This window comes from Chroicocephalus ridibundus, chromosome 11, assembly GCF_963924245.1.
Source record: "Chroicocephalus ridibundus chromosome 11, bChrRid1.1, whole genome shotgun sequence".
Taxonomy (NCBI): Eukaryota; Metazoa; Chordata; class Aves; order Charadriiformes; family Laridae; genus Chroicocephalus; species Chroicocephalus ridibundus.
The window spans coordinates 13,609,157-13,634,578 of record NC_086294.1 but is presented as its reverse complement, the minus strand read 5'-3'; the positions used below and the strand labels follow the sequence as shown (position 1 = coordinate 13,634,578).

General features: G+C 52.3%; 1 protein-coding gene across 1 annotated transcript in view; it reads left to right on the top strand.

Annotated features, from left to right (window-relative positions):
- Nucleotides 1–3,905: 3,905 nt before the first annotated feature.
- Nucleotides 3,906–25,422, top strand: part of LOC134522033 (solute carrier family 22 member 4-like) — a 28,585-nt gene continuing 7,068 nt past the window's right edge. The window contains exons 1-7 of the mRNA XM_063349248.1: nt 3,906–4,374; nt 12,275–12,378; nt 13,591–13,745; nt 18,627–18,798; nt 21,478–21,604; nt 23,658–23,758; nt 24,755–24,969. Coding sequence (XP_063205318.1) covers nt 3,970–4,374; nt 12,275–12,378; nt 13,591–13,745; nt 18,627–18,798; nt 21,478–21,604; nt 23,658–23,758; nt 24,755–24,969 — 1,279 coding nt within the window. The 5' untranslated portion in view covers nt 3,906–3,969. The remainder of the gene's footprint in view (nt 4,375–12,274; nt 12,379–13,590; nt 13,746–18,626; nt 18,799–21,477; nt 21,605–23,657; nt 23,759–24,754; nt 24,970–25,422) is intronic.

The window sequence follows — 25,422 nt, the reverse complement described above, 5'->3', positions numbered from 1 at the left end:
GCCAGCGCATGTTGCTGGCTCATGTGGGGCTTCTCATCCACCAACACCCCCAAGTCCTTCTCCTCAGGGCTGCTCTCCATCCCTTCATTCCCCAGCCCGGATTTGTGCTGGGGGTTGCCACATAATGGGGGTACAGGGGGTGGCTTGGGACACAGGGGGTGCCCGGGGTGCAGGGCCGTGGGGACCAGCCCAGCCTCAGCCCGGCCCCGCGGGCGCTGCGCCTGTCTCCGGCACCACCTAGTGCTGGAAACGGGAATATCCAGCGGTTTCAGGCTGGGTAGGAAGAGAACCGCACTGTGAGGATTGCCGGCGTTGTGGGGGTGGGTCCCGGGTGGGATCAGCCAAATCCATCCCGGGGGGCAGCGCCTCTGGAAACCTCCGGCAAAGATGCTCCGGGGGAGGCGGGTGAAGGCGCAGCGATGGGTTTGAGCCTGTCCCCTGGGCGCTTGGGTGCCGCCAGACATCTCGGCCCGTCTCTGGCAAGACCCATTGCTTTTCCTTGCTCTGATGCCAGAGCTTTTCCTTGCCCTGACCCACATCTCTGTGCCCTGACCCAAAGGCTGAGGGGCCAGGGAGCAGGACGGGGTGGTGCTGCCACAGGGTGCGGGTGCTGCTCCGCGGCGCAGGGCACCTCAGTGCATCCACTCCTGCTGCAGGGCTGCGCTGGAAGCCAGTGCTGGTGCCCTGTTAGCCAGCAGGGCCAAACTGGTGCATTTTACCTTGATTGGAGTGACATTGCACCAGGTAAAATTAATTAAGTCCTTGGTGAGTGGTGGATGGTCCTGGGAAAGCTGACGCTACTTAAGCAGGTGCATTTGGGCTTTTTTATCCCAAATCCTCACACATGTGCTACAGGCAGGCACCCTGGCTCCATCTCTTTTATGGGATTTCTACCACAAATATCTGAATTGCCTGAAATTCTACCGCAAATTGCCTGAAAAATAATGGCGCTAAGTGCTTGTCTGCCCAGCTCTGCTCAGGAGGGGAAAAGTTCACACACCACTGCCAGCAGCTGGGAAGCGATGGCCACAACCGCCCCTAATAGCTCTACATCCCGTAAATTAATATGGTTTCAAGTGAGCCTTGCAGCGGGCAATGCTCAGCACGGCCCCATGGGTACATGCACGGCATTGCTGGGAGAGCAGCGGGGCTGAAATGAGTCAAGAGCCTTTCCAAGAGTTGCCGAAAATAACTTTTTCCCAGATGCCGTCAGCCTGGTGGGATGTGACCCTAAAGGACACGATCACCGGCTCCAGCCGCTGCAGGGTGGAGAGCGGGCAGGTGGGGGGAAAATGGGGCTTTGGGCAGAGCACGGCTGTGCCACGCTCTCGCCGGGTGGCACAAGGACCCCCTCAGGGGACACTCTGCGGACTCAGCACACACACTTACAAAATGGATTCTGCTTCGCCCCATCAATAAGCAAGCTTCCACATGGTCCGAGTGCTACGCAAACAGCACAGAACTACAAAAGTCTAAATTACCACGTGTTTTGTTAATTCCCAGCTCTCAAGATGGCGACTGGGAGGGTGACACGGTAGTCCCACCACAGCAGAGGATCCCTGGAGAGGGGCCTTGCCCAAACAGAAGAGGAAGAGCGGAGCCACTGTGGGCAACAACCACCCCATCCCGGAGCAGACCAGGGCTTCTGGTGACATCCATGCTGGTGGCCGTATCACAGGGTGAGTGTGATGTGACCGCACACGAGCAGGAGCTGGGCTGCTCCATGGCCACTTGCAGCATCACTGCAGCCCGTCGGTGCCGCTGCCCCAGCCGACCCCTGCCGGACCGGTTTGGTCCATGTTGGAAAATCCGTTTGCACAAGAACAAAGTATTTGCACAAGTGGCGGTTTCTCAGCTATTCGAAGATTCTCTCCTTCTCCTCCCGTGACGGAGGTGCTCCTCCTTTGCTCCGCCAGCTCCTCAGCATCTCATTTCACTTTACTGGAATCTCCCCGACCTCGTTTCCCAGACGCTGCTCTTCCTCTGACAGCCGACAGTGTGCTCGAGAAGGCGGTGGTGAAATGTACCGGCCACTTTCAGAGGGGTCATTTGGGAGAACTGGGACTCGACCTTCCTCCGCAGCCAATTTGCTCCATGGCTGCTCCAGCCATTTACTGGCCGCTAATTCCATCATCTCCGTGCCTGGCTCGAAGCATCCCTGCTGTCGGCTCCTAAGTGGGGTTTGCAGTCTGGGGAGCACCCAGCAAAGGCTGGCAGGAGAGCGGCATCGCCCTGGGCTCACTTGATGGTATGCAGCAGCCAGCGGTGCTGGGGCAGAGCCGGCCAGAACACGAGGTGTTTCTATAACTACTCATTTATGGATATTCACAATCTAAGAGAAAACCCCATGGTGTTTTCCTGTTGAACACATGGAATTTATAATACAGTAAGGATTCACCTGCAAACCAGGTAAACTTGACTACGTCATACATGCCTACCGCTTACTTTTAACACGCTAAATTTGCAGCATAACCACAGTTATTTATGAGCACTGCAAATTATTCCTCTGTAAACAATTACTGATGACTGAATAATTATTAAGATTGCATTAATGTTAATGCTTAAGACAATACATTCCCAATTCCTTGTTTCCTCGTAGGAGCAGGCATGCGTGGCCTGTTTTTACCGCGGTTCTTGCGGAGCCCCGGGGCAGGGCAGGGCAGGCCACAGCCGCCTGCCAGCCCCTGATCTGCCCCAATCGGCCCCCACCCCGGCTCCGGCTCCACTCTTATCACTGGGGACACCTTCGTCTGTGGGGTGGCCCAGGCCTGGCGTGGAAATGCCACCTCCAGCCTCTCTCCGAGCAGGAGGGATCTAAACCTTCCCCATTTTCTGCATGACATCGGCTCTCCATCTCTCATCCCGAGCAGCAGCGGGTTCTGCCTGGCCTGGATAAATGCTGCCATCTGCTTCTCCTCCCCGGGCACTGCCGCAGCCATCGTGCCCCATCTCTGCCTCCACCGTCCAGGTCACCCTCTGATCATCTCTGCTGGAGAGGTGCTATCCCGGCCTGCCCTTGCCGGCCACCGGCACAGGCACCCTCAGCCCTGGGCGAGCACCTTGCTATGCCCCCCCGGGATCACTGTATCACCCAAACAATTCAAGCACAGTGCACATTTGAAACCCTGCCGCGTTTCTGAGTGCCCCTTGACTCATTTCAGAAGATGACAGCATTGCTCAGATTTCTGAAATGACTTTCCCAGCTATCTGCGCATCTGACTCCGGGCAAAGCCGAGAGTCACATGTACAGCAATAATCGTTAACAGGTAGGAAAACCGGAATATAAAAAGCTCCTCTCCCGAGGCCGGAGCTGGTACGGGCTTCTTCAGAGCTGCCTCCCCTGACCTTGGCTGCTGCGCGGAGCCAACACTGCTGGGAAAAGCCGCGGGCTGCAGAGAGGGACGGGTCGGGGGCGGGGGGGGGGCTGGGAGCATTTGATTTCTGAAGCTGCGTCTGGTGCTTATTTTTCCCCTGTGCCAGTGCCGGGGGGGGGGCTCACATCACATCACTGCTGCGGGGGAGCTCCGGGGGCAGACAACCCGCTGCCCTCCGGCTGTGCCCCCACCCCCGCAGCAGCCCCCCCAGCCCCTGCCTTGCCCGATAACCGCCCCAGTTTCCGATCTATTAACGATTATCGCGACTCCGAGCTTTGAGCGCCTTGTGCGGTGGCGTTCGTCCATCTTGCAGCAGCGTTACAGGGGGGAGCCGCGCTTGGGCTCCGGCGGGGGCCGGATGCCGGGCTCGGAGGGGGGGGGACGACTGGGGGCGGCGGAGCCACCGCCCGGCTCCGGGGCGACCCCACCGGGAGCTGCTTCCCCACGGGCGGCGGCTGCGGGTGGATGCTGCGGGGCGAGGGGAGGGAGGACCGGGAGCATCCCCCCCGGCAACAACGGGAACGGGGCGGGGCCGGGGCGGGGCGGGGCGTGGCCGGCGCGCGGGGGCTTCCGCGGGCGCGCGCCGAGCGGCGGAATGAAGCGCGCTATGCGGGACTACGACGCGGCCACCGCCTTCCTGGGCGAGTGGGGCCGCTTCCAGCGCCTCGTCTTCTTCCTCCTCAGCGCCAGCATCGTCCCCAACGGCTTCAACGGGATGTCGGCCGTCTTCCTGGCCGGCACCCCCGAGCACCGCTGCGCCGTGCCCCGCGGGGCCAACCTGAGCGGCGAGTGGCGCAACGCCAGCATCCCGCTGGAGCTGCGGGACGGGCAGGCGGCGCCGAGCCGCTGCCGCCGGTACCGCCTGGCCGCGCTGGCCAATTTCTCGGCGCTGGGGCTGCGGCCCGGCTTCGACGTGGAGCTGGCGTCGCTGGAGCAGGAGCCGTGCCTGGACGGCTGGGAGTACAGCCGCGACGTCTATCGCTCCACCATCGTCACCCAGGTGCGGGGCGGCGGGGGCCGGCGGGAGAGGGGTTGTCCCGGAGGGGGGTGGTCGAGGGAGGGGATTCTGCCCCTCTGCTCCGCTCTGGGGAGACCCCCCTGCAGTGCTGCCTCCAGCTCTGGGGCACCAACAGCAGAAGGACACGGAGCTGTTGGAGCGGGGCCAGAGGAGGCCCCGGAGATGCTGGGAGGGCTGGAGCCCCTCTGCTGTGAGGACAGGCTGAGAGAGCTGGGGGGGTTCAGCCTGGAGAAGAGAAGGCTCCGGGGAGACCTTGGAGCCCCTTCCAGTCCCTCAAAGGGCTCCAGGAAAGCTGGGCAGCGACACCCAGGTGCGCAGCTGCCGGGAGGCTGTGCTGGGCTTTGAGGGTTCGTTGTGCCTTGGGTGGGGATGATGAGGGAGCAGCAGCCAGCAGGGAGGGGGTGCAGGTGGGCACGATGCTCCAGAGAGACAGGGGGATATGTGGAGTGAATGGCCCCAGAAGGGCTGCCCATCCGTGTTCCCTCACTGTATTTTCCATTGAAACATCAACCTGTTTTGTTTAGGGAGGGTTTTTCTGGGGAGGAGGAGGCACAGGCTGAAAATAGAAGCACAGTAGTTTCCTTCTGCTGGCGCACTGACTGTCCTGGCAAACTTTCCATCTGATGGAATCCCTGTTCCCAGTCTCTCTGGATGGGGACATGGACGCTTTTTGGTAACCACACAGACAGTCTGGCTGGCTCTAGAGCAGTGGTGGGCCCTTGCTGGCCCCAGCACCCAGTGCCAGAGCTGCCACTGGTGTCTTTGGTGGCCGTCGTCACTGGGTTAGGTGAGCTGGTGCAAGGCTGGTGCAAGGTAGGTGCCGTGGTGGCTGCTCGCGGTGCATGGCCACCGGTGTGCTGTGACAGGCTCCTGCCTGAGCCTGGCCCCAGGCTGTGGCCAAGCTGCCACTGGGTTTTCAACACTGTACAGTGGCGTCGTTTGTACAGAGTGTATTGTGGGAACGCCGACGGTGACAGGTCGTGTAAGCACTTGTTTGGGTTTTCTGTCTGTGCCGTGATGCTGCAGCAGGGACACGCTGTCTGTCTGCCCCGGCTGGCGGGGAGCACGGAGCTCTGGTAGAGATGGAAACGCGATTCCCCTGAAGCTGCGGGGCTGCTGCTCTTTTGTGTTGTGTGAGAGGGGTTAAGGAATAACAGGCTCATCCTTATTCCATCCAGCGTGGGTGTTTGGCAGTTGACGGGCACCGTTTGGCCGAGCAGCATGTCCCGGGTAGCTGAGGGATGCCAATGGTTCACGCTGGGGGGGGGGGCACGGCAGGGAGTGTGTGGCCCTTGTCCTGAGTCCCTGTGACTCAGCAGCAACATCTGCCAGCAAAAAACGTTGCATGGGGGCACAGCCAGGAAAGGTCCCGACCGAGAGGCACGTGGCTGTGAGTCCGTGCCCCGGGAACACGGTCAGGTTCTGTGCCCCGGGCATGGCCAGGGTCTGTGCCAGGGCTGTGCAGACACGGGCTCAGCCTCGCTGAAGCGTGCGGGGCGGAGGTGAGCAGGGAACGGCTCCAGGCTGGGGGGGGCAGGGTGTGGGCAGGGGACACCAGCTACTTCTTACATGCCCGAAGCAAAGCCGCCGGCCCGCATGATGCCTGTGCGTGCATGTCTCTTGCCATTTGCGCTGGCGGTCGTGCTCGGTCGCCAGGAATCTCTCGCAACACCAGATGAAGGCGGGGGTGATTGGGAGGCTGGTCCTACTCCCAGCTTTGGGTGAGCAGCAGCACGGCTGCAGCCCACGTGCTGCATGCAGATATAACCCGGGGGCTGGCATGGCCGTGTGGTGGGTGGCTGGTAGCCCCCGTACAGGCTGTGCAGCAGGGCTCACTGCCGGAGGGAGGGAGGGAGGGAGGGAGGTTATTCCAGGGCAGCCATGGAATCGTAATCTGGGGTTTGGAGTTAGCAATTGCTCTAAGGGAGACAATAAATGAAGCAAAACAAGGAGAAATGTTATTCCTCCTTAATGACCAGCAAACAGCTTGTGTTGGCAGATGCCAAACCAGTGCGTCCTGTGCCGGACTGGGATGGGATGCAGTGGTGGGGTTTGCCACGAGGCCCGGGGCACGCCAGAGAGGCAACAGCACATTCAGAGATGGAAACCAAGTGCCAGGTTCCCATCTGTACGCCAGATGGGGAAAAAAGGACACTTGTTTTGTTTTAAAATTGTCATGGACATTTGGAAAAAATACAGAATTTTGGTTTTGAAACAAGGAAAACAGGCGCTGATGAAACGCTGAAAAGCAGCAGTTCAGTTAAACGTGAGATGATTAATTTTGTACCCAACACTTTTCTCTGTATTAGGAAAGACAAGCCAGGGCACGCCATCGGGAAAGCTCAGTGAAAAAACCTCTTCAGTTCAAGAACCCAATTGAGGAGCAAAACTTGATGGTACAGGATTAAGCGCTGGAGGTTTTGATTTGTGCAGTTGCATCAAATCCTGTAATTACTGCTGTTGACAGGAACAGGCTGGGGGATGCCAGCTCAGCACCGGTGTGCCGTGGGCTGCGGGGACGTGCTGAACCCCGGGAACAGCGGGTCCCAGACTCAGTCTTCTCCTTGGGCTTAAAACGCAGGTGATGGCGGAGAAGCCAGTGTGTCCACAGTGCGGGTGAAGAAGGAGATCGTCAGGCTGGGGTGATAGGAATGAGTCTGTCAGTGGAAGGGGGGAGCCAGTGGGGGTTGGGCGTGATCCCACGGCTGAGATGAGAGGGCTGCAACGTTCCCTTTTGCTCTGCATGGCTCAACTGGGCGCCTCGGTGGGCTCCAGGGCACAGGAACCCCTTGGCCCAGCCAACCCCCCCCCGCCTCCTGAGCAGCTCCCTGGCTGCTGCAGCTTCTACAGGTGTCCTGACATAAAATCCCTGTTTTCCACCTAATCGGGTGGCCGCTGTGTCCCGTTGGTGCCACCTGTGCTTGCACAAGAGGGCTTGAGCCCATCTAGCAGGTCCTGGCCCCAGAGCGGGGCCGTTCCTTTCTCACCACCCTCCCGCTTTCTACCAGCTGTGCTTTGGAATTCATTTAAACATTAACATACATATTTCTATTATTGGGTTTGTTTGTCTGGAACTTAACCTACTTCTGCTTTAATTCCGGATAACGGCGCTGAGATCTGACTGTAATTAGAGGTTCCAGCACCAGTTTTGCTCTCCGGAGCGAGGTGTGAGCATCCTGTTAATTCCCTTGAGCCGGGTTGTCTCCCAGCACCGCTCCCCAGGGACACCCTTGCTGGGCTTCTGGCCACTGCCAGGGCATGGCACGTCCCCCCGGCCCCTCGCAAGACCCCTGTGAAGGGCAGAGCGAGTGCCGGCGGCTTTTGCTGTGGCTCCTCAGCCCCCCTGTCCCAGCCCTGCCCCTGACTTCTCAGGCAAGGCAGAAACCAGAAACTTTTGGGCCTGGCAGAGGTGAGAAGCTAGATGGGAACTGCTGTGGTTTGAAGGCATCCGAAGGATTTTTGTGTTCCCTTATGGCTTTTTCCAGTGAGCAGCCCTACCCAACCCTGGTAGCCCGCCCTGTGCTTGGGCACGGAGGTGTGTGCGCTTGTCACTTGTGCACTGAGTGGAGCCGGTCTCATTGCTGGACGTGGTGCCCACGGTGCAGCTCACCCTGCTGCTGCCATCGAGCAACCCACGGAGGTTTTTTAGTATCTCTTGAGCTCTTCATCTTCAGATTTACTCTTAGAAACAAGGTCAGATGTTCCCTGGTTTACAGCCTCGGCCATTTACACGAGGCTCTGCATCTCTGATGTGAACGGGCTGATACTCCGGATGGTTAATTAGTGATTTCTGATTGAGAACGCAGGCAGCAGGGTTGGTTCAGGCAGCCAGGGCACCTTCTCCAGCAGTTTCAGTTTTCTGGAAAGCTTGTCCATCCATAGCATTCCCACCGGCAGAATTGGCTCCTCCAGTAGCTGCGAGCTTATGGGTAAAGGTCAGAGGGATTTGATGGTACTAAAGTGATTTGACAGTGTTCTTCTTGAGCAGCTCTTACTCCTAGCGTTCAGATCACTTGCTTGGAAGCTTACATGAACTTTGCTCTCCAGTATGCTTAGTCAGGGACATTACAGAATGACTTATTTTCTGGTTAATGAATAATTAGTCCAGTACGGACAGTTTTGAAGTTGCTGTAGGTAGTTTAGCTGTGGCCGGGCTGTGCCCGTGGTGTGCTCGGTGCTGGCTATGATGGAGGCAGGCTCTGAGGAAGAGGCCAATTAAGCTAAATTTCATTATTTCCCAAGTACAGCTTGCGAGGAGTCAGCATGCAGCGAATACCTTAAAGCCCTCCAAACTCAAGCCCGAGCGAAATCTTACCATGTCGACACACGCTGGATCCCTATGCAGCGCTGGGGCATGAGCCTCCGTCAGGGTGGGCGTCTTTGGGGTGGGGAGGCTGGAATTTCGGGAGAAGATGGGGTGTACCTATGGAGTGGGGCCTATAGATCATCCCTGGGTCCTGCATGATGTGTGTGATGTGGGATCTAGAATAGGCGGCGTGGTGTTTTCACTCAGCAGCTTCAGCTATACTTGGAGTTGGCTGGATTTCATGAGCTTGTGTGTTTTCTGGTCAAATACAGCGACTTCCTATAGACAGTGACCGCTCTCCAGCCATCCGGCTGCTGCGTGCCATTTACCACATCCCGCAAATTTTGAAGACTCAACCCCGTATCGTGCATTTTTGCTGTCTGTGCAGTATGTCATGGGAAAAGGTAGGGTGAACAGCTGGGCAGGAGGCATTTGGCACTGAGGAAACACAGGAAGCAATTGAGTTTCACGGGCAAGTTATTATTTAGCTGGGTTTATTTTGCAGCCAAAGTGCCTTTGGCGTGGTGGAGGCATTTTAAAAACACCGACCCTTAACCTCAAGGGACTGAAGTCTGAAGGTCCAGGAGCGGGTGCAGCCCCAGAGCGGGGTGCTCAGCTCCCAGATAATTAATAATAGTCTGTATCGGCTGTAAATTCTGGCACCTCGTTAGCCATCAGCTTTCCCGGAGCGGGGAAAGGGAGGTGCAGCAGGACACGGCAGAACCTCTCTGTAGCGTGGGGCTGGCGTGGAGCTGCCACAGCTCGCAGAGGCTGCTCCTCCGCCAGCTTTCCTTCTTCCCCCCTTGCATTCTGTAGAGAAACTCTTCTTTTTAATGCCGTGTTTCCTGAAGCTGAATTTTAATTTGTTTTTAAATAGGGGGCTTGGTGTCCACCAGGTTGCTGTACAGAAATCTCAGTTTTCTTTGACACGTGAAACAGATCCCAGCGTATATTTTGCAGGACTAGCATCCTTGAGCGTATCGGAGCCCCACTGACCCCCATGCTCCCATCCACCCCATCACATCCAGCAAAGATAAGCCCCCACCTGGCCACCCTCCCTTCCCAGCAGGGACCAGAAAATACCTTACAGAAACAACTGCCATAGGTTTCTTTTTGTTATTAATCGGATTTAAGTATTGGAGACACGTTTCAGCCCTCAAATCTCCGTGTTCCCGTGTTAAAGCCTCTGTGTTTCGCAGGAAGAGGCATGGGCTGCAGTTTTAAACTCAATTCATCCCTTTTTGCCCCGTAGCTGGTGTTACTTTGCAGGCTGGGCTGAGGGGCAGGGGTACCCAGCTCCCCGCCGCTGGCAGCGTACCTTCGTTCTGCCTGAAAATAGGCAGTGATTGCATTGCTTTCCTAAATCATAGCCTGGAGCAAACTGCATGGAACCGCACCACATCCCCGCCTTGCTTTGGGGTTCAGTTCTGCTTGTTCTGCAGCAGAAGTGAAGCCCAACCGCTGACTCACTGGCCATCTGGTTTGGGCTGGGCTCACGGTGCTGTCAGATGGTACCGGGGTCTCTCTGTAATGCAAGAATTGCTCCTCGCTGTCACCTGCAGCTGAGCGGAGGAGCCAGAGCAGCCCAGAGCAGGGGGTTCTGCTCCACCACCCCGGCCTTTGCCTGGGCTCGGGGCCCTCCGATCCCCGGGCACAGGGTGAGCACTGGTGCAGGCACCACTCTCTGATAGCATGGCTAATTATTAAAATTATGCTATACTTTGATCTGTGATCTAATTATCTTTGTGGTAGAATTATCTGATCTGGGACTGACATCTTTGAAGTCTATCCATAAGCTCTCCTGGCAGACATCCCTTCACCAGGAGATTAGTCACCGGGACGGGTGCAAGCCGCGGCAGAAACATGCTCAGCCGTAACTTCTGTGGACAGAGACTCATAACGCTGGTTTTATTTATTATTTTTTTTAAACCTTGTCTGGGGTTACAAATGGCTTTAGGTGGAAGTTTCCATGCTGGCTCCTGTCCTAAGCCTCCCGCCCCAGCCGGATCCGGTCGCGAGGCTGAGCGATGGGCAGTGAGTCAGCCCTGCAGGTTGTGGGGATGAAAAGGAATTTGGAAACACATCAGTGCGGGGGAAAAAAGATTTTATTCCATGCATCTTCTTGCCTATCACAGAATCATGGAATTTTCAGAGTTGGAAGGGACCTCTAGAGATCATGTAGTCCAACTCCCCTGCTGAAGCAGGATTGCCCAGAGCACATTACTCAGGGCTGCATCCAGGTGAGTCTTGAAAGTCTCCAGGGAAGGGGACTCCACAACCTCCCTGGGCAGCCTGTTCCAGTGCTCTGTCACCCTCACCGTAAAGAAGTTTTTTCTCATATTTGTTTGGAACTTCCTGAGTTCCAGCTTGTGCCCGTTACCCCTTGTCCTGTTACTGGGAACCACTGAAAAGAATCTGGCTCCATCCTTCTTAAACCCACCCTTTAGATACTTGTAAATGTTAATAAGGTCTCCCCTCAGCCTTCTCTTCTCCAGGCTAAAGAGTCCCAGCTCTCTCAGCCTTTCCTCATAAGGGAGATGCTCCAATCCCTCAGTCATCTTTGTTGCCCTTCGCTGGACTCTCTCCAGTAGTTCCCTGTCTCTCTTGAACTGGGGAGCCTAGAATTGGACACAGTATTCCAGTTGTGGCCTCACCAGGGCAGAGTAGAGGGGGAGAATGACCTCCCTTGACCTGCTGGCCACACTCTTCCCTATGCAGCCCAGAATTCCAGTGGCCTTCTTGGCAACAAGGGCACATTGCTGGCTCATGGATAATTTATTGTCTACCAAGACCCCCAGACCCTTTTCTTCAGAGCTGCTTTCCAGCAGGTTCACCCCTAACCTGTACTGGTGCCTGACATTCTTCCTCCCCAGGTGCAGGACCCTACACTTGTCCTTTGTTGAACCTCATTAGATTCTTCTCTGCCCACCTCTCCAGCCTGCCTAGGTCACGCTGGATGGCAGCATGGCCCTCTGGGGTGTCAGCCACCTATGTTTCATCAAACCCAGAAGTTGTAGAAATGCAGCAGTTTTTGTGCTGGCAGAGGTCAGGTAAACTGGAAACTGTCCTTAACTGGGGATGGGGTGGTCCTTCAGCTTTCTCCATCGCTCTGCTATTCTGGTGGGGAGCCAGGTCCTGGGTGTTCGGGGGGCCTGGTGGGCACCTGGTGGGGAGCTCGTGCTGGAGCATCCCCTGGGCTGCACACACTGACTGCCTGTCGGGTTTGGCATTGCTCACTTCAGAGGTGATGGGGTCCCATCAGGCAGCTGCCAGTGTTTTGGGGGGCTCTGCCGTCCCCTAAGATGGCTGCTAGTGTTCTGGGGAACTCTGGCCTGATGGGGCTTGCCGGGGAAGGCAATGCTTTCCCTTTTTGTTATGCTTTAAGCAGGGCATCCTGGCAGCGACCTTCACTGTGGAAATAGCGCTGGTGCCAGCGATGGGCAAAAACACGGGTGTGGGGAAACTAAATGAAATTCCACAGCAAGATGTGTGTGTCTCCAGCCAATAACCCCTGTGCTTGGGGGAGGCTGGACGCGGCATTGCAGCTGTGTCTGAGCACGAGCCTTTCTCTTGCAGTGGAACCTGGTGTGCGAGGACGACTGGAAAGCCCCCCTGACCACCTCCCTCTTCTACGTGGGGGTCCTCATCGGCTCCTTCATCTCGGGGCAGCTCTCGGACAGGTAACACAGAGCAGGGCAGACCTGCTGCCACGGCTGGTGTAAGGGAGTTAAATGTCCAGTTCTCTGAGTTCTGATCAAAAAGATCCTAAAAATCCCAACCTTGATCTAGCCCAGAGCTTCTTGGATGCTTTAGGAGACCAAGAGCTGGTCTCCGCAAGGAGCCCACATGGATGCTTTGCAGATTGATGTAGTGGTTTTCACTTCAATACCACGTTTGTTTCTTTATTCGGCCTTTTTAGTAGTTTAAAAGGTGATGTTATTTGTCACACACTAACTGGCAGGCCATTCTTAGAGCTGCAGGATAGAAACTTGTCCTTTGAATGGAAGCTCTGCTTAGAAGAGGTGGTTTGCTGGTAACCATAGCCAAGAGGAAGAAAAAAAGATAACCCGTAAATGGATAGCAGTCATGTCATACCATCTAACTAAGTAGATGTAAAATATCAAAAAATCATTAGAGACGTTTGATAATATCTCAGCAGTATTGAAATTTTGGCCGTACAAGTGTTGAATGCAGAATTTCTTCCACGAGTCTCTGCTTCCCTCTTTATGGAGCCCTGAGCCTTTTTCTCCATGTCATTACGGTGGGGTCTCCAGTACGGCTGTGGCTGCTGCCTGTTAGTGAGGAATTCGTACGAGCGGCCGCGCTCTGCTGGGAGTTAAGCAGAGGGGTTTCAAAACTCGATGGCAGTCTTAATCCTGAAGCCTCCGGCATTAAATTCCATGTGATCTGAATTTAATCTCCCGACTCCTGCCCCCGGTGCAGAAGTCAGTGGGTGTTAGTGTTTGAAAAGGAGACGAGATAATCACTAAATCCCGTGATTCAGAGTGTAAAGGTGTTGCAGTGTATAGATGCCAGTAGCCTGAACGCCATCGTTTCCTGATTGTCGGCTGCGTGGTTTGCAATCTTCTTGTCTCCCTCGCTTGTGTACTGTTGTCCAGTCTCTTTAGTCCCTGCCTCGTGGCTCCCTGAAGTTTCTGCTCTTAATTTGTCTTCTTTGGTTTATTTCCTGGGTCTTGGAAGTTTGGAAATTTTACTTCTTTATATTTTTTTATCACTTATGACAAAAATTCTTTAAAATGAATGAAACTTCAGGTTGTTCTAAGCTGCATCTCTTGAGGCTGGATATGTGTGCTCCCTCCTGCTCTCTTATGTAGACCTGCTCCACAAATAAATGCTGTTTCAGTAATAATCTCCTTTATCTTTTGCAAAAGGTTTGGCAGGAAGAATATCCTATTTTTGACGATGGCTGTGCAGACGGGCTTCAGCTTCCTGCAGATCTTCTCTACCAGCTGGGAGATGTTCACAGTGCTCTTTCTCATAGTGGGGATGGGACAGATCTCTAACTACGTGGTGGCCTTCATACTGGGTATGAATATGTCTGCGTTAGGCTAAATGCTTCCTTAATGTATTGTTGTTTGTTTGTTTTCTTTTACTCTGAACGGGCAGCATTTAATTAGACAGTGGTATATCCTCACTGGTACAATTCCTAATTTAGGCCAGCATGATTTTTTTTTTTTCCTCTTGGATATTTCAAGCCTATACTTTCTATAGGTTTAGAGAAGAAAAAGAGAGCAGGATGACTCTAAGTAAACATTCATTTCCCTCTCTGGGGAAGAAGTTCAAGGCAGCGTTCAGGGTTTGTTATTAGCAGCAGCAGGTCTGACACGGAGAAGGCATTTGGGTCCCTCCCCACCTCTGCGCCCCGTTGCAGAGGGGTCGGTGCGTTCCCAGGTGCAAAGCCTTGGAGCAAACCCGCCTTTCCAGGCACCGCCAACATGGGGGGACCGGAGTGGAGGAGCTGGGTGGGTGTCAGAGCCCCATGAGCCATAAAGTCACTGGTCCCAGTGCTGAGGTTGGCGATAAAGTCCCTAACTTTAGAGACCAAGTTTGTTTTTTTCTATGGGGAGCGTAGGAAGAAAGTGCCAGCGGCTGCGCGGAGGCTGCACGGCTGTGGTCGCTGCCTGGGGACCCCATAGGGAAGGGGGGACCCTGTGGGGAAGGGGACCCTGCAGCGTCTCCCGCTAGTCATGGGGTTTTCAGGAAAGGCAACTGCATGGGTGAATTACTGGGATGACTGATGAAGACCTCGGAGGGGAGCTGGCACTTGCAAGAGCTGTCTTTAAAATATGCACGTATGCGTTTATGTCAGCTTTTAAACCAATGGTGTCACAATTATAATTTGCAGATGAGCTAGTCTAAATTAAAACTGTATACTAATAGTTAATGCTCTTCTGTCCTACCCCTGTGAGGCTTTGACAGGGGGTGAAAATAGAGCAGAAGAGCCTGATGTGACATCAGTGCTTGGGAGGGGATATGGCATCGTGTCCCCAGGCAGCCCTGGGTCACCGCTGCGAGTGGCGGAGGGAGGATAAGTACGTCAGGGATATCCCTTGCCGTTGCCATTGCCACTGCTCCCTTCATCCTGGCAGTTAACTCCAGTGCGGAGCGAGGGAGCCGGAGCGACCACCGGCCGTGGGAAGGCTGGGAGGTCCGGCGCTGGGTCAGGAGCGCTGGTTTGGCTGAAAACCCTCTTAGAAGCACGTGGGGTTTGTGTAGCACAACTGTGGGGTCTGCTCAGGCAGGAATTTCGCTCCGCAGCTCCCCCAGGAAAGCGGGGCAGCGCTGGATGCAGATGGGGGTGCTGCCTCGGCACTCGGCAGAGGCAAAGCTGCGGCGGGGGGGGCCCGGAGCACCCCACTGGCCAAATGTCCCCACCACTGAGAGAGGGGACTGGGTCTCCCAAAACAATGTTAGATTGCCTTAATTGCATGGCTGCAGTTTGCTGACACTTTACCCGTTGTGTTGTCCCTTCCGCCATCCTGTTATCTCTGGAGTTGTTGCAGTGGTGATGTCTCCCTGGCAGCAGAGGAGCGGGTGCCTTGGGCACTTGCCGTGCTGGCCGTTCCCCCAATAGCCTTGAGGCTGTTACTAAGGGCAGGATTTATCTAAAATAACTTAGACATTGATTTCCTAATTAAAGTGAGTCATCAGTAAGGAGGGAGGCAAGAATGGAGCATGGTCCTCCCCATCCTCCACCACCACCGCGTAGCTGCGTGGTCGCTGTGCCCCAACGAGTGCCCTGTCCCCTGCAAGGCAAACCCCAAGGCTTCCAGGGAGCCACACGCAACAGAGGTGCTGGATAGAAGAATATACCCGTAAAAAGAAAAGAACTTAAGAAAGCCCATCCTGATTATGGATGTGCTGGAGATGCTTCCATTGTTTCATCCAACGGCAGTCGGGGCTCAGGACAGGAGCAGTGACGCTGGCATGAATACAGTCCTTGTTGACGCTGGCTGTGCTGCAGCCCTCACCCTCTGTCCCCAAGTGAGGTTTTTCTTATTTGAGTGGCCACTTGAGCTCAGGTTTCTCCTGTCATTCCAGCTTTCAACATCTGAACCCGTGTCCCCTCCCTGTGCACAGCTCAGACCCTGCTCCAGCATCCTCGTCCACCCGGGCCCTTCCTGCCCTTGGTTCTGTGGCTGCCCACCTTCATGACAGTAGTTTTCCCCATAACCTGCTGGTGAAACTCTGTAGAGACTGACTTTTTTTTTTTTTTTTTTTTCAACCACATCCTGTGAAATTTCTCTCTGCATTGTTTTCCTTAGCTTTAGGTCTCGGTTGTTTTCAGCACTTAAAGCTGTTGTGTTCAAGTTCTGGGAGTTTAAAACACAACATAGATTTGTGAAGGCATGTTGGTAGCATCCCAGAACTGTTATTTTCCTGGCTGGCAGAACGAGGGAGGAGAGGCAGGAGAGAAGATAATTGTAGTTGAAACATGTCGTCTCATATGGGCTTTGGATTGCCACAAATTATAACATAACATTTAATAGCTATAAACCAATGTTTCCAGTATCAGACCTCTCTCAGGAGAGCCCCTCTAAACAGGAGCAGTCAGTACAGAAAGATGATACAACTTATCCCCACACACCATTTCAGTCCCTCGGAGTTCTTATTTTCAGCTTTCTTGCTGTGACTTTATTCAGTTACTCTAAGTTCCTAAAATGAAAATTCATGTAGCTGTCAAATAGGATTTATTTTTTTAGTCTTGGGTATTTTTTTCCATTTTCTCTGCAATATTAAATGCTGGCATTTACACCATGCTACATAACCAAAATACACTCTCCAGATTTCCTGAGACCCTCCTGTTCGCTCAGTGTTATTTGCTTTTTAATCGAGTCCGGGTCAAACTTGTGGTGCTCCAGATGGAGAGGAGAGCTCTGTAGCCCCGGGGCTGAGAGCTCAGCGAGAAGTGAGGTGGACCTGAGGGTGTCCATGGATTTTGTTAAGCAATGGCTGGGTATTTTATCGGAAAAGGCATTAGGTGCTCTTGAAGGCTTACAACAGTCTCAATTTTTATTCCTAGATATTAGGATGGCACTAGGCTGCGCGTGACGCAGGAGTTGTAGGATGCTTTCATCGAGTGCTGGAGCAGCAGGGTTGTTAGAAGATGGCAGCTTCCCCGGTTGCGTCCCACAGCCCATGATGTGCTGGTCTGACATTAATCATAGAATCATGGAATGTGTTGGGTTGGAAGGGACCTTTAAAGGTCATCTAGTCCAACCCCCCTGCAGTCAGCAGGGGCATCTTTAACTAGATCAGGTTGCTCAGAGCCTCATCCAGCCTGGCCTTGAATGTCTCCAGGGATGGGGCCTCCACCACCTCTCTGGGCAACCTGTGCCAGTGTCTCACCACCCTCATTGTAAAGAACTTCTTTTACAACATTCCAGCCTTCTATTCCAAAAAATAAATGTGAAATTTGTTCTCACCTCACTGTAAATTCACGTCCTTTCATCCCAAAGCACCCGTGTCAGTCCGCCATCCGCAGAGCTGCTCTCCTCCAGAAGCGCTCAGCACCTGAAATCCCAATGGGCTAAGGGGGGAGCAGGCTGTGTCCCAGCCAGGCATGTCGGGAAGGCTCCTGGAAGTCTGTCTGCCGTTCCCCGTGCCTGCCCTTATCTGTCTCGGACAATGCATTAATCAAAGCAAACAGAAGTGGCTCCCTCATCTGAAGGTCCCCGATAACCCCAGCAGCTTTTCTGTGCCGGGTGGGTCAGTGCGGTGCCGCAGGTGACTCTGCAGTCGCTGGTGGGGCACCGCGGGCACCCTCTGCCACCCCACAGACCGCTGCCTGGGACAGAAGCAGATTTGCCAGGCAGGAAAAAGGACTGGGGAGGAGTATAGCGCCTTCGGTTCCTCACAACTCTTTCAGTTCATCAGTAGTTTGCGTGGGGTTAGTGCTGGGGTTCAGTGTTTTGGAGATAAGGCTAATGGGGATAACTGAAGTCCTCTCTGCTCCGTCCTTCCCGTGTGGAGGGGATGTTATGAGCTCTTTAATGCAGCTGGAATGTACAGGGCTCGTGAGGAAGTACTGCAGTGCCACGCAGTATTTGGGCTTTAAACATACATTCAAGTGACTGCCCATCCGCTGAGCTGCTTTAACTGTCCGGGTGCGTGTTCCTAGGCTGAAACAAAGGACAAAAAAGGTGACATAAACCCTTGCGCTCCAAGCTCAGCCTGTTTGCAGTAGGTGACCAGCAGGCTCGGTCCTGTCCCCCCAGTACTGCCGGTACCATCGTGCCTCTGACTGCGGGTGGGAGCCGGACTGGGCACTCCATCAGCCAGGACTGGGAGTCCTTCATCCTGGTGTCCTTGGAGCAAACCACAGAGGGTTCACCACGCGCTGTGTGCTTCCACACCATGGCCTTAATTTTTTGTTTCCAGCACACTTAAACTCCCAGCAGACGTGAACAAGACGATTTCATTTAAAAGGCCACTGTCAGTTGTTTCTCTTTTACTTTGCCAACTTTTGCATTAGGGAACTCACTGAGCCGCGGGTCTTTGAATTCTCTGCTAGACCTGTGAGCAAATAACGATGGTAATAACAGAGAAACTGGATGTTGCTGTTACAGCTATGTTTAGCATTGAAACCGGTTTTATATGAGACTCTGCTGGACTGATGGGGCACTGGAAGAGCCCCGATGGTGCTGGTCTCATGGTGCTTCAATGGCAGCTCCAGGGTTGACGCACAACAGAAATCTGGAGGAATCTCCCGCCAGATTCATATCACTGTGATGATCATCATTTCCTGGTCCATTACTCCTTGGAAGTGTCCCTTTAAGTATTATAAAAGAAACTGCTCTTTTCTAAGATTGTTTAGCTTATTTTTTTTGTGAATGCAGTAAAGTATTTAGTCGTGATTGAATAGAAAGAGTTAAAATGCTAATCCAACCTCCCTTGTTTTAAACAGGAACAGAAATTCTTGGCAAATCAGTTCGTATTATATTCTCTACGTTAGGAGTTTGCATATTTTTTGCAATTGGCTACATGTTGCTGCCCCTGTTTGCTTACTTCATCAGAGACTGGCGGATGCTGCTGCTGGCGCTCACTGTCCCGGGGCTGTTCTGCATCCCGCTCTGGTGGTGAGTGCCCCCCGCGCCGCGAGGCCACGCTCCCCACCTCCCCTCTCCCGGTGCTGGGGGGCGGGAGGGATCCCATTTCTCCTCTTTAGTTTGTTTTTTTTTTTTTCCCATTTGCCACATGAGGAGGCTTTGCCTTGAGGCAGGAGTTGGGGGGATTTTTTTTCTTTGGGTTTTTTTTTGCCAGTTTTAAGTCAAATTAAGTACCTGCAGAGCTTCGCTGGTGCTGGCCCTGCACTTGAAGCCGCTTTTCCACTGGCTTTCCAGAGCTGCTTGGGAATTCTGTGTTTGACTCCTAACTCTGGACACTGTTAATCGCCTCTAGTTTTACCCCTGTAGTACCACTGGGTGAGTTGTTCTAACTTTTCTTCCTTCCTTTTTTCCTGAAGTGATTTTTTTAACGCGGATTGACCTGCTGGTCGGTACTATAATCTCAGTGATAGGCTGAGCCCGGTCACTCAGCGCGCAGCAGCTGGCAGTTTATGGCACTCGATGTCATTAAGCACTTCATTGCACTACATGTTGTTAAGCAGAGGCGTTTGCCGGCAGAGATTGCTGGGCCAGCCCTGTCCCATGGGCTCTGCGTGCCGGGAGGCATGTGTCCTCCCAGGCTTTGCTTTGGCTGCTGGAGCAGGACTTCAATTTGGGAGCTCCTTCGGCCCATAGTAACTCTGGCTAAGCCAAAGGTTGGCTTTTCCTCACCATGCTCCTCTCAGCCATCCCACGCTGTCTTCTTGGTGGCTGAGTCCACGTTTTCTTTCGTCTTTCCATTGCACTCACCCACCCCTGCTCTAACGCACTGGTGGCCACATCGGTTCATCCCCTCCTTGCCATGGGTGCTCAGCCCTGGTGGAATGAGAAATAGTTTAGGAAAATTCCCTGCTCTTTTCAGCTGGATAGAGGCATTAAAGAAGGGCAGATATCCTTGTTCTATTGCTGCCTTGGTCATCTGTTTTCTGAAGAGGAAGATGTTTAGAAAATAGGAAGGGAAAGGCAAGGTATCACTCATGCTCTTAAAATAAGGGTAATTTACACCAAAAAGAATTCCTTTCTTTCATATTAGTCTCGTCTGGGGAACTCCTTTCTTCCTGTTATCTTGAATGAGTTATACCTCTAAGTAAGAAATTAATGTCTTTATAACAGTTAAGTGATGTAGACCCACTCTTCTATGAAGTCTAAAAGACCTCCTGCAGATCTCAGTCTTGTAAGAAGTCTCTGCTGATCGTTTTGGTTTGTTTGTTTTTTTTTTTTTTTATCTTAGTCTTAAATCAAATCAAACCAAACCAAACCTTTAAAATGGTTTTCAGCTCCACCTCTGCTATCATCTGATTTTAAAGATAGTCTGATTCTGTTTAAGGGTCAATTTGCTTATTCAACTCAAAATGTTTCAGACTCCTTCAACACAGCGGCATTTTTCTCTGCATCAAGCAGCTGCTCTTTGGGGGGGTTGGCTTTGAGTGGAAGCCTCTTAGATACCTGCTATGGAACAGGCACTATGAGGCACATGAAATTTGTCCTCAAGGCATGGCTTCAGACTCCTGCTTTGAAATGTATTTGCTGGGAGTTTCCATGCTTTTTAAAAGCATACATTGTAAAGCATGACAAAAATTTCCATGGATGGCACTTCCATTCTGGGGCCAATGTGGTGGTAGATGGTGAACAAGGTGCACTGGCAAAGCTCTGCTGAGGCAGGTTGGTTTTAGCTGGTGTTTGGGCATCCGGACCCACTGCTTCCATGGGCGATGGGACTCACACATCCCACTGCTCCGTGCCATAGTTGCTTTTTTATTTATTCCTCTTCCAAATTCTCCAGAAGGTTCCCAGCATTATCTCTGCAGTCTTGTGTTCCGCGGCTTGCCCAGAAAAGAGGAGCAGAGGAGACAGCTCGCCTCGAAGAAGGTCACGTTAGTGCTTGAACGATCTGTTATGAATCATCTGATGGTCGAAACCGTTGACACGGCTTTGGGTCAGTCTTTTAGGGAGTTCATCAGACATAGAGTGTCTGACCTGCTTTTTTCCAAGGAGAGGAAAAAGTGCTGCTGGCTAAAGGGAGGAAGGTAGCAACTGTTAAGCTCAAAGGATTTAGTTAAGGAAAGGTGAGATTTTCTGTCCTGTGTTTGGTGTTAATTCACTCAACGTGTGCCTGGAATTGGTTAGAAAATGTCATCAGCTCTGCAAGGGGACACTGCCAGCGTCCTCTGCCTGGGAGAGCCTGCCTCAGAGTTGTGGTATGAGGTTTGTATATGAGATTCCTATGACACAGAGCCTTTAAATATACCCTGTGCATATTTAAAGCGTTTCCATATTGTGTGCAGTTTCCTAAGAATATTTTTGCTCAACACTGGCTAAGCTACCCCCATCTTTGCTGTCTATCTGGTGACATCAGGGTTTTTTTCTGGTGGACATCAATTATTCCTTAAAAACCAACCACCCAGGACAAGGGCCCAAGCGTGCATCTCCTTCTGCACGAGAATAAACACGTCCCATATATTTGAATTTTCCCACTGATCCCAGTGGGACAAATCCATGAATTACATTGCCCACGTGCATCTGTGCTGACTGTCTCTTGCTGCAAGCAATCTGGGAGATGAGAGCATAACTCATAAAAAATGATACATGTGGTTTTAATAACTCTTTACTTTTGTGAAAGCATTGAGTCATTTATTCTGAAACTTATTGCAGGATCATTCCTGAATCCCCTCGGTGGCTGATCTCCCAGGGAAGATATAAGGAGGCAGAAGTTATTATCCGAAAGGCTGCAAAAATAAATGGCGTTCCAGTCCCAGCTGAGCTTTTCGACACCGCGGAGGTATGTTTCATACATCCTGGTACTTCACCTCGCTGGCAGTTTCCCCCTTTGGCCAGTTGACTTGTTGGGAAATGCCAGCAGGGAAATGGCTTGCACCAGCAGCTCTGAGAGGCTGGCAGTGACTGTTGGTGTGAGGTAAGTGCAGGGTTAGCGAGTTCAAAAGGAGAAGCCAGAGGGGTTTTTTATTTGTTTGTTTTTTACGGTAAAATTCTCTGCCTCGGCAGTGGTCGGTTGTGGTTTTCAGAGCAAGGGTGACCCAGATTGCTCCATCCTCTGGGCACTGAGAAGACCCAAGGAAGACGCGTTTGTCCCCATTTCAGCCTGGTGTGGTATCAGCAATTTGCAGTTTAAGAGCAGCCCTTCACAGGGGGGCTGTGTAGGGGAACCTAAATCGGCACCCACGTGTGCCGGGGCTCCATGGAGCCCGAGGGACTCCTCAGGTTGCACAAACCAGCCAAAGCGCCCAAGTGCTACAAGGGCACTTGAAAACCACGACAGCAGCAAAGGCGGTGAAGAACATTAATTAAGCTCTTCTTCGGGTCTGTTTTTTTTTTTTTTTTCTCGTATTTCATGTTTATTGGTTAAAAGGAGAAAGCCTAACACAAAGCCAGCACCCCAAGCAAGCTGGCGTGCAGCATGGCCGCATCGGGGACAGCTGGTGCTTGTGCTTATCTCCCCCTCTAGTGGCTCTGCCCTAGACGGAGCTTCTGCTGAAGAGGCACAAACATTTTTCTTGTGCAAAGAAACCAGCAACGCTTCCAGCCTTGCGTCAGCAACGACCGTGTGTCTGTATGTCAGGTCTGACTTCACTGCGTTATACCAGCACCTGCGTTTGGTGCCTCCTGATGTCTCCTGACAGAGCAGAAAGCAAAGCACCGCGTGCTCCTTCGTAGTACTTGCAGGAGAAAGATGCTGGTGCTACACCTCCTGTGGGCAGGATCCATCTCTTGAATGTCATGCTTGCATTTTGGCTGAGCTGCTGAAGATCTCTTTTCCAAATGTATGTTCTAGTGTAAATTGAAGTGCATGTTCCAGCTACGGGAAGGTCATCCTACAGAAACCATGGGAAAGCACTTTCCTTACTTCACAGACAGAGTTCAAATGTCTTTCATACTGAACATGACTTTTTCAGGCTCCAGCGCGTGACTTTTGCTTTTCATCACTCCTGCGTATTTTTGAGACCAAGCAGCAGCTCAGCTGTCCTTTACTTCATGGGAATCTTGTGTGCCAAAGCGTCCGTCCACAAAAGCCTGAGGATGATGTTTGCACGTTAAGCCCTCCGTTGGAAGTATTTTTCAAACATTGCTAGAAAGACATTCCTCGGAAACCGTCCTCTTTTCCTAGGAAAGGAAATCTCCCAGGTAGCCCCATAGGGAGGGCCAGGGTGGTTCGCTCTTGGGGAGAAGCCTGGCCACGAGCGCTGGCTTTGCCGCGGTGAGGGCTCTCCATGCAGGCAGAGGGCCACCCAGAGGATTCCTGCTTCAAGTTCAAACTGACCCTCCGTCTCCGATCTGGGGTGATGGATGCTCCCGCGATATGCCCTGGCCACCACGCCGAGCTCTGGCATCTGTCCCCCTCCCTGGCAGGGCACTGGCAGGCAGGCAGCAAAACCGGGTGATTTTCTGCATTTATTTCACGTCGGTTGTGAAGGTTGAAGAGAAGAGAGAGAAGAGAGTTGCGTGGCCAGTGCGCAGAAAAATGCCTTTGGTAATGAGGTTACTCCTGGAAGTACTGTGTTAGATCCTTAAGGAAGTGTTAATGCCTCTTTCTTGTCAGCTGATATTCCTTTTTAATTAGTCAGCGTGCTGCAGGGTCTCGGTGCTACCTTTTTTTTTTAACAAAAAACTGGAAACTACTGCGGAGTTCAGCTGGGTGCAGAGACAAGCTCTACCTAAGGACCACCCTCGCTGGTGCAGCACTGGCGCTTGGGCTGACTGGTTGTCCCCCGATGTAGTGGTAACTTCCTAACTGCCCAGACTCGTGGGTGTGCAGAGGTTGTTTTGCTCTTAGGTGTGTGGGAATTTTTTTGGTTTTGTTTTCCTTTTTCCTTCAGATGCAGGATTCGAAGCCTCAGCAGCAGCAGAAGGCTATCCTTCTGGACCTATTTCGAACCCGAAACATTGCAACTATTACTATTATGTCATTACTTTTGTGGTAAGGAAATGTGTATTCCTAAAGTACCCAGGCAATAGAACAATTTCTGATTTGAGGGCACATGCCACAGGTTTAGATAATAAGTCTCAGCCTCGAAGCCCATCGACACACGGTCCTTGGCCAGTTCGTGGCCCTCAGTGTCCTTGCACCTGCACTGCATTAATACACAAGTATGGAGCCTTGACTCAGATGTAAAATAGTTAGGAAACTATATGTAACAACTTGTGTATTTTGAATTCTGTTGCTTCTTGGGTTTGATTTTTAAAGAAGCTCCCATCTCGGTAATCTCTATTTGAAGAGAAATGTCCTTCTTGAAGCAGAGGCAGCAACTCAGTAATGTAACAAGAACGAGACCCGTGGCCAGCGGTTGTGTTGTGTTTCTGTGCAGTGCCCATCTCAGTGAGATCCTGGTCCCTGCCTGGGCAGCCACAAGGAATGAGGACCCAATAATACCATATAGCCAAACCAGGACCTTTTTCTGTACATATTTCCCCCAGAAAGGAACAGCCTAGCACACTTGGCATGCCATAGCAGGGCACTCTTGAGCTTTGAAACCTGAACATCCAGCTCTCTCATGAAGATTAAATATGATGTAATGGAACTGCTGAGGGTGGGAGATCCTGTCACTGGAGTTGGCTACAAGTAGGAACGTAGTTGGCATGGGAGGCTCTCAGGAGTTATTTCATTGTGCCGTTAACAAGTCCATTGCAGTGAAAAGCCTTTGTGAACGTCTTCCACAAAGCCTTTTACTTGGTGTAGTGTATGCAGGAAGGACAGAGGGACAGAGAAATCAGAGGTCTCTTCAAGCCGCTGTGGATATGATCCCTGGAAGGGATGACAGAATTAGAAAGATGGGGTTGCCGCTATTTTTCTTAAGCCACGATGCCTGTGGCAATGCATTGTGACATCCTATTTTTGTAACAACATCTGAGGCAACACTGGAGGCGTTCAGAGGCTTGTGTTTCTGGAATCATTTGGTTTTATTGCTTTTCTCAGGTTTTTCACATCTGTTGGTTACTTCAGCCTGTCCCTCAGCACTCCAAACTGGCATGGAAATGTCTATATCAACTGTTTCCTCTCGGCCGTTGTTGAAGTTCCAGCATATGTGATTGCCTGGCTTCTCCTCCGCTCCTTGCCTCGGCGCTACTCCGTATCTGGCACCTTGTTTTTAGGGGGAGGCGTTGTGCTCTTCATTCAGCTGGTTCCTGCAGGTACAAAATGCAATACATAAGTATATAAAATGTTAGAAATATTTTACGATACTATCTAGTATTTCTGTAAAATTACTGGAAACCATGATCAAATTTAGAATTTGAGGTCAAGTTTATGCTGACCACTTGCAAGCATGAATTATTTTTTTGATACGTGTATGCATATGCTGAGTCATGCACGGCTCTCATTTATTGTGTCGAATTACTGAGCTTTTTATAGTCCAGGGGAACCAGCTTGTAAAATGAGAACCAAAAGTGTACTGTGATTTATCTGGGTGTGCATACAGGCTAAAAAACCCTGCAAGTCTTCCAGGTTTCACTGCGTGTAAATCTCTCTGGGATTTTGTGAAAAAGGGGTGGATTTGAGCTTGTGCTTTGTTGCTGTATAATGTCTGGAATTTTGTTCCATTTCAAGAATGCTGTTTTTCTGGGAGACAACGAAAATCTGAAAGG